Genomic DNA, 8,704 nt, shown 5'->3' with positions numbered 1-8,704 from the left:
TTGGTTACCAGCCGTAGCACGTAACCACTACAGCACCAGGGCTTCCAGAGGGAGGGCGGATAAAGGGGGCCTAATTCGGTGAAAATGGTGCTAGGAGTTGGAAGGCACGGGTGGCTAGGGGGAACCAGGTCCGAGGGGGCCAGGTGGCGGCGGGGTGGCGCCAAGCGCTCGGCCGCAGCAGCAACCCCCCGCCCCCACCTGCAGGTCTAAGGGTCGCGGCGGCGCACCTGGCGGTGAGGATCTGGAAGAGGAGGAGGAGGAGGCGGAGACTGCCAAGATAGGCCCAGGTCGGTGCAAGGGACCATGGGGAGCGGGGCGGGGGCGGGGTAGAGCTCAGTCTGAGGACCCCCGCCCCGTCACCGCCCCGCCCCTCCGCCCCCCTCCCCGTCCTCCATTTTGGTGCCTGCGGAGGCCTGGAGATGGAGCCGCAGGAAAAATGGTGGGCTTGGGGAGGGAGGGGAGAGGACTGGGGGCCCCCTAGAGGGCGCTCGAGTCCTTTCAGGTAGGAAAAATGAAATTGAAAAAAACCACCCTTTGAATTCCAGAGCTCTGAATCCTGCTGGTGAATACACCAAGCATTGATTCAGTCTTCTTGCTTTTGTATTTTAGGATTACTTGTGTTCAAAGAAAAACAACCCGGAGAAGAAAATTTCATCATGGCAAATATCCACCAGGAAAATGAAGAGATGGAGCAGGCCCCCGTGCAGAATGGAGAGGAAGCTCGCCCTGTGGGAAGGGCCGAAGGCCATCAGCCTGCAGGAAATAACAGGCGAGGACAGGCTCGCCGACTTGCCCCTAATTTTCGATGGGCCATACCCAATAGGCAGGTCAATGACAGGTTGGGTGGAGATGGAGATGATATGGAAATGTTCATGGAGGAGATGAGAGAAATCAGGAGAAAATTTAGGGAGCTGCAGTTGAGGAATTGTCTGCGTATCCTAATGGGGGAGCTCTCTAATCACCATGACCATCATGATGAATTTTGCCTTATGCCTTGACTCCTGCCATTTTCCATGAGATGAATACTGTGATTGCTGCTGGTTTTCCTTTCTCTTTGCATTTTCCTGGTACGCCTTTGTTGATCTGTTTGCTGTGAACTTTATATTATTTCTATGTGTTGGGTAGATTTTATGTTGTTACCAGCTTTTAAATGAAGATTGCCTTTGCACCCAGTTTAAGTTTCTGTCAGCAGTCGAGTTTCTCCCGTTTGCATGGAAAGATGTAAAGTTAATAAAGCAATTAAAAAGCAATCTGTATACTTAGGATTGTCTCGTTAAAAAAAAATTGTAAATTTATATATAACATGTGAGCCCCCCAAAATCTGAAATTAGATACACCAGAGTGTTAACTGAGAACCATTTCTGCGTGGTGGGGGTAACATGTGACTTTGTTATCTGGAACTTAAGAAACAATGAAAAAGATTTTTCAGGGAGCCAACGAATGCGGTATGGGCAGATAATAAATACTGGTTCCACAAATGTAAAGAAGGGTAAACCTGAAGTATCTTCCAGTCTTGTGGAATAAACCCTCCCTTTGTTACAAACGGAAACCCTCGTGGCATGGCGGTTAAGAGCTACAGCTGCTAAGGAAAAGGTTGGCAATTTGAATCTGCCGGGCACTCCTTGGAAACCCTATGGGGCAGTTCTGTTCTGTCCTGTAGGGTCGCTATGATTCGGAATCCACTTGAGGGCAACGAGTTTTTTGTTTTTTTTTTTAACAGATACATTTCTTTAAACTGTTTAAAGGATGATTTTTTTTTTCCTGGAATTATTTGATGTTGCCATCCATGTGTGTTCACTAATGGAATGGCTGCAAAATCCTTGTTTGTCGGTAGTTTTTTAAATTATTTTTGAAAAATGGGGTGGTGATTGCAAGCGGTCTTTATGGGTACCATGTTGCATGAAGTACAACACAAACGTGGTACATATTGGTACCATAGGCGAGGAAGTGCATCACGCTTCCTGGTTACACTTGAGCCATAAAATATCTTATTCAGCTTTCCAGCGAACACTTTATAAAAGATGTCATCGGGGAAGTGACTAATGCAAACAGGCCATATGGGTCCGGTGTTCCATGAAGCACACCACACACAGGGTACATACCGGTACCATGGCCCAGGAACTGTATAAAAGATGCTGTGGGGCAGGCAAGTGCTTTATAAAAGATCTCAGCAGGGAGGTGAGCACATTATAAAAGATCCCAGCAGGGAGGTGACTAACGCAAGTGGGCCATATTGGTAACCATGTTCCATGAAGCACATCATACACATGGTACACATTGGTACCATGGCCCGGGACGTGCATTACAAACTGTTTCACCCCCAAAACAACTCATTTTCTGGAACATTTCCAAGTGGCAGTGGCCATACCTTCCCGTTAACACAAAGGAAATAGTAAACATACTTGCAAGCCTTATCTCGTTGTACAGAAGCCAAAACACACAACAGTGTCACAGAATCAGTCCTCCTGGAGCATCCCCTCATACAAATGGCTCTCAGCACTGAGATGTGGTGCAGACCAACTTCCTTGTTTTTTAGACAGTTGCCCCAGTATCTGCTATGATGCTAAAGTGGCTCAAATGCCTACCAATAAACCCTATGGGTGGAAAATGTAACGGGAGCATATATCTCCCAGTGCCAGCTTTTTATGAAATGGGGAACAATGTTTGCCTAACAGGGCTGCTGAGTGGAGCAGGCAAGGTACGAGACTGTGTTGGGCTGGCTCCTATCCAAGTACCAGCATTTGACAGGACCCTGGTCCCCATCAGGTACTTGGGGAGGGTGAAAGGGAGTTTGCACTCATGCTCACAAACCTAAACCCAAATACTGTGAGTTCCACCATGTCATTCCTCTGATAATTTGCAATCTGTCTGTTCCCCTGACCAGTGCCAAGTCAATTGGGTATGCTTCCTGTTCTGTTGGATCGGGTCCCCTCTGCTTATATAGTGGCTAATGTGCTGGATGGAGTCCTCAAGGTAATAAAGCCACTGATTTCTGGTGAGTTAAATCCCACTCTGGCTCCTATAGAAGTGTGAAGAATACCCCTCTGACATTTAGAGGATATTCATGCAAGTGCGTGCTATTCCAATTGCTCTTGGGCTTCCACTGGTTCTTAGCAAAATAGTCCTTTCTGTTTTTCTTTTCATGCCCCTCTTTTTCAAAGAACTCCGAGGTGAATGCACTGAGGCCTAGCTCAGGAGACCCACCTAGGTGTCAGAAACCATGGTGTGCTCAGAATTGTGCTACAGCAGAGCTCGAAAACACAAAGAGTCGGAAGGCTTTGCTTTTGCCAGTCTTTGTACCGTTGGCATGAACTTTCTCAAAGGAGCCTCTTGGCAGGCCTGCCCAACCAATGTAACAGGATTACCGTGACGTGTCAATTACTCGGGGAGGAGGGGGGCACGTTGTAGCTAAAGCTGAAACACTATCCTTCCCAGCTCCAGCCCATCCTCGCCTGAAACACGATAAACTGCTTTGTAAGACCTTAACTGTAGTAAATATTAGTCATTATCATTTCCACGCGGGCCTGTGCCCAATTCACAACAATCTGTCTCAGTCGTCCTGGAGCTTAGTTTCTAGGAGAGTGCCTGACTTGTCCTTGTTGTTAGGTGCCCTCCAGTCAGTTCCAGTTCATAGCGTCCCTAGAGGACAGAGTAGAACTGCCCCACAGGGTTTCCAAGGAGTGGCTGGTGGATTTGAACTGCCTGACCTTTTGGTTAGCAGCTGAGCTCTTAACCACTATGCCACCAGGGCTCGGTGCCTGACGTGTGTGTGTGTGTATGTGTGTGTGTGTGTGCCTGACATGGTATGTGCTTAATTATTAATTCTTCCTGTTGATTAATAACCATGACGGAGTTAGGGACCCCGCTCAATACTGCTCCTGACTGTCCCTAGCTAAGTGGCTTAGGGCAAGTAAGTTTACTTATCCAGAAAGTATGACTTTTCATTTCCAAAGGAACATAGGAAGGGAAGTCTCTGACGCAAAGCCTGTAATCTTTTCTTAAAAAGCTGTGTATTCTGGCATCAGAATCACCTAGGGGAACGTCTAAAATGCTGATACATGGGTGGCCCCCCTCCCCGACTACCTCCTACCGCCATCCTCAGCCCCTGGATCCCCTGCACCAGGAACTACTGCTTTCACAGTTCCCCAAGTGATTCTGGTGCACCTGAGTTTGAAACAACGTAGGCAGAGAGAAGCGCTGGCAGTGATTACACCATTGTACAGATGTTAGCTCTAAGTGACTTCTTTGATTCCACAATGAATAGTATACTTTTGCAGAATACAACGTTTCTAAAATTGGGTTACATTAAACGATCAGTGTTTCTCTGTTTAAATGGATACTGTTTTATTTTTGTTTCAAAATATCCTGGCCAATTAATTCATTATCATGAATTTACTAGCAATAATAAACGTCTGATAATAATTATAAAATTATTGAATGAATTAGACATAATCATTTCCGTGCAAGCCTGTGCCTGATTCACAATGATTTTGTCCTAACCACCTTGTAGCTTGATTTCTAGCACAGTGCCCGACTTAGTAGACATTTAGTAGTGTAATAATGTATTTGCTTATTCATTTATTTACTAATTGAGTTATTTATCAGTTATAATTTATTCAAGCAAATGGTACATAATAACAACGGACATTTTTGTGTCTGCGTGAGTGGTGTAGAGTGACCTTTCTTCAAAAGTGTCTATGGGGAACGCTTTAAAATGTAATGCTTTTTGTAATTTTCTGTGTAATACAAGGTCCATGTGGATCATGCAGAAAGTCTAGGAAGAATATAAACAAAACCATAATCCAGTCGTCCAGAGATATCACTTGTAAGTTTTTTTTCAATCTTCATCCCACATTTAGTCACGAGAAAGGCCAGTCTCAGCGCCCCTTCTGAGGGATACTGCTTCAGGCAAAGCCCCTGCCAAGGAAACGGTTTTAGCTTGTCAGGTTTGTTGTTGTTTTTAAATCTCCCCTTTCCACTCATCAAGGCTAATTGGATCACATTTGATCAACTTTCAGTTCGCTCCCGAGTTTCAAAAGTGTCAAGGTATCGGTCGTCACATTTCAGCAGGTCCACTCTCAGTTGGCAAATCTGGGGACATTAAGTGAGTACATGTGTTGAATAGAATAGGGTAGCGTACATATTTCTTTATGAAACCTAACAGTTGTCCTGGAAGTAGAAAAAGGACTGGATCGCATGAATGAAATGGACAAAATCCCATGTCTAGTCTCTGTCTCCTTTCCTGACATCACGTAGATCACGTAATAAACCTACTGATTCTGTTTAGAGAGATGCAGCTTTTAAATTTCCAAGCAGATAACAGGCAATGTAGTTGCTATCTCGCCTGTAGCCAGTCCGGATATGTTCTAGGCGACATAAATACACGTGACCAAATAAGTAAGGCGTCCCTAGGAATTTGAACAGCTTAATGTTTCTATGTGTTTTGAAGCTTTTCCCTCAAACATTGTTTGAAAAGTTACGGTTAGCATGTTTAAATAGCTTCTTGTTCCCTTGTAGCTGATAAGAACTATTTTGTACCTTGTATAAATAAACTTTGGTGAATTTCTTAAGAGAGGCATTCTCAGACGTATGCTTCTTAAAATGGACTCATTTCCCAGAAATGAAAAGAGCTTTATTGTATTTCTGATGGTAAAATAACACATTATAAAGTGTTTTTTTTTTTTTTTTTCCGAAACAAAAGAAAAAGTAATATAAGAAGAAAATCTAAAAATCTCACTTGGAACAAACTGTCTCCTTTTCTGAGATGCCATGATTATCAGTCCATTTTCATCTTTCTTGTCGGTTTTGTCCCTAAATTAATAGGTGTTATTTAGCCTCTAATTATGTTAAGGTTTGATTCTTAAAAAAGGAGGCAAACTAAATAATGTGTCAATCTGTTTAAAGGGCAGCGAAGAACTCGATAAAAACATAAAAGGCCAACAAACAAGAATCATAAATTTCAAATTAGTTTTGGATCCTCTAGCCAGTAATATAAAGTTAGTAGTGACTAGCATGACAATTCCTTAGCAATTACTGTCTTCATTGGTAAGAAAGAGGTCATAAAATCCTGGGCGGCTGTGGGAACCAAATGAGATAAAGAGCCTATGAGCTGTTCGCTTCTTGTCCTCACCTACACATGCAGGACCCCAAGTCCTTCGGATTCCTTTCATGTGTTGGCAAAAGAATCCAAGCTGTACATCACAAGCCCACTCTGTTCTTCTGCTGTGGGAGCCCCTCCACACCACTGGTTCTCATCATTATGGATTTATGCGGACGCCTCAATGCGCTAATGTTGCAGTCTGTCTCCTGCAGCGGTGAGCCTAAATTCCTTCTACCTGCTTTAGAGTTACACTAGCTTAGGTGGGTACCGTTTTAGTGATGCTTGGACCGTGGTATGCTATACATTTTTAGCAAAAACCAGCTGTTTGTGGTATGTGAGGGTGTGCGTCTGTGTGTGTGAGTGTGTGTGAATAGCCGCTTCACCCATTTTTTCATAAAACTCAGGTATCAGGGCAGTGTCTTGGTTTTTATCTATTGTGATAATCTGTCATGTCATTAGAGGATTCAGATGATTTCCATTTAAAGTGATTATCAGTATGTTTGTCCCACAACTGGCTGATGCTCTGCTAAGTTTTTTCAGTCTTTCTTTCTCTTTGGGTTTCCTTTTGAATAGCTTCTATGGTTACGTCTTCAGGCTGCCTAACCTTTTCTTCTGCAATGTCTAATCTACCATGAACTCCATTCAGCGCAGTCTTCATTTCAGGAGTTGTAGCTTTTATCACTAGAAATTCCATTTGTGTCTTTTTTATATCTTCCACGTCTCTACTTACGATGCTCAGTGGTTCCTCTGGTTTCTTGAACATGTGCAGTGCAGTTAAAATACCTGTTTTAATATCCTTTTCAACGAATTCTCTCATGTTTGTCATGGTCATTTTCAACCGATGGCTTTTTCTCTTCACGATGGATTATAGTTTCCTAGTTCTTTGCATGACTGCTAATCGTTGACTGGATAAGAGACAATGTGACTTTTACTTCCTGAGTGCTGGGCATTTTTGTATCCGTATAAATATTTTGGTTTTTATTCTGAGACACAGTTAAGTTACCTGTAAACAGTTTGATCTTTGGGGTTCTTGATTTTAAACTCTGAGGCGGAAGCGCAGTAGTGTTTGGTTTAGGATTCATCATACCCCAGGAATGAGAAGAAAAAGGAGTCCTGGTGGTGCAGTGGTTAAGCCCTCGGCTGCTAACCCCAAAATCGGCGGTTTGAACTCCCTGGGAGAAAGATGTGGCAGTCTGCTTCCGTAAAGATTTGCAGCCTTGGAAGCCCTATGGGGGCAGTTCTGCTCTGTGCTAGAGGGTCGCTATGAGTTGGCTTGACTCCACAGCAACGGGTCTGGTTTTTGGAATGAGATAAACCCCTTCAGAGTAGTCTATCCGTCGTCTTACGAATTTTGCGGTTTTCCAGTCTGGCTAGTAGGAACAGGCACACTTCCCAAACCTTTGTTGGCTTTCGGAACTGTTACCTCCCATCTTTTTGGGTGGTTCTTCTCCTGGTCTGATGTAGTTTCCTCACCTGCATGTGCCGATCAGCCAGTATCTCAAGGGGAACCCTCTGCAGATCTCCAGAATTCTCTCAGTGCAGCTCTATCCTCCTTGGTAGTCTGCCCTGCAAACTCGGGCTGCTGTGGCCCCTCTGGACTCCCGACTTCTTATCTGAAGCTCTGGAAGACTGCTGGGCCCTATCTGGATTCCCACTCCCTGCATCGTGGCCTGAAAACTGTCCAGGAAGTCAACTAGTGCAATCATAAGATGAACTTCACTTGTTTCCAGTTTCTCAGGGATCGCTCCCCTCTGTTGCCTGAAGTCTAGTGCTTTGAGAACAGTATGTTCATGCGTCTCATCCAGTTTTTTAGTTGTTTCAGATGAGATGATAAATGTAGTCTCTGTTACTCCCCCTTGATCAGGCACAGAACTCCTGCGATGTGTTGAATAAATATTCCACGTTGCCATTATGACTCTGTCAGGGTCCCTAAGTCCTTGGCCCATCTCTATTCTTGATCATGGAACAGCAGGCAAGAAACTGCATTTCTCTAGAGACAAGGACTTGCATTTCCCAGGGAGCCTACGGGGGCAGCGAGGCGCCAAATGAAAATTTGAATAGAAGTTTAGCATCGTACTTTTCAGTGATTTTCAAAGTGTATCACGCGGAGCACCTGCCTCAGAATCCCCGTCTGTGTTATTTACAGTGCAAGCTGTGGGCATCCCTCCCAACACCCCAGGGGTCAGACACACCCCGAACTGGCCCTGAGGTATGCATTATTACCACCGTGGAAAAGCAGTTGCATCAAATACAGATATGCCTAGAAAAATACTGCAAGGGAAATAGATCAAAATGTCACAGGAATCCTAGCAATACATGTGTCACGTGATCTAAATCACTTGACCGTATGTGAGGATCGATTTTATAAGACGTTTCAACAGTTTTAATATTGGGATACATCGTAGAATAGATGTGTAGATTTTACGCAATGGCTTTTCTTTCCCCCAAAAGAATGATCTTGGATCAATAACGTATATTACAGATGCTGTAGTCTAATGATCAAGAAAGTAAGATATAAGAATATGAGCTTGTGTAGATAGAAAAGAGGCATAAGGGAATTCACCACTGATAACGCTTTGGAACCAATGTGTGACTAAAGGAGAT

General features: G+C 44.1%; 1 protein-coding gene across 1 annotated transcript; it reads left to right on the top strand.

The window, feature by feature from the left end:
- The first annotated feature begins 473 nt into the window (after nucleotides 1–473).
- Nucleotides 474–1,250, top strand: LOC135228972 (protein BEX3-like). Its single transcript, XM_064278647.1, has one exon. It carries the CDS (start codon nucleotides 657–659, stop codon nucleotides 996–998), a length of 342 nt encoding a protein of 113 aa, XP_064134717.1. The 5' UTR covers nucleotides 474–656; the 3' UTR covers nucleotides 999–1,250.
- Nucleotides 1,251–8,704: the final 7,454 nt, after the last annotated feature.

The sequence above is a fragment of the Loxodonta africana genome, chromosome X, assembly GCF_030014295.1.
Source record: "Loxodonta africana isolate mLoxAfr1 chromosome X, mLoxAfr1.hap2, whole genome shotgun sequence".
NCBI lineage: Eukaryota > Metazoa > Chordata > Mammalia > Proboscidea > Elephantidae > Loxodonta > Loxodonta africana.
Note: the sequence above shows the minus strand (reverse complement) of the source record. Positions and strands in the feature narration are given on the sequence as shown.

Bases quoted from the DNA above. Each gene is read 5' to 3' on its own strand.
- LOC135228972 (XM_064278647.1), top strand. From the start codon at position 657: ATGGCAAATATCCACCAGGAAAATGAAGAGATGGAGCAGGCCCCCGTG.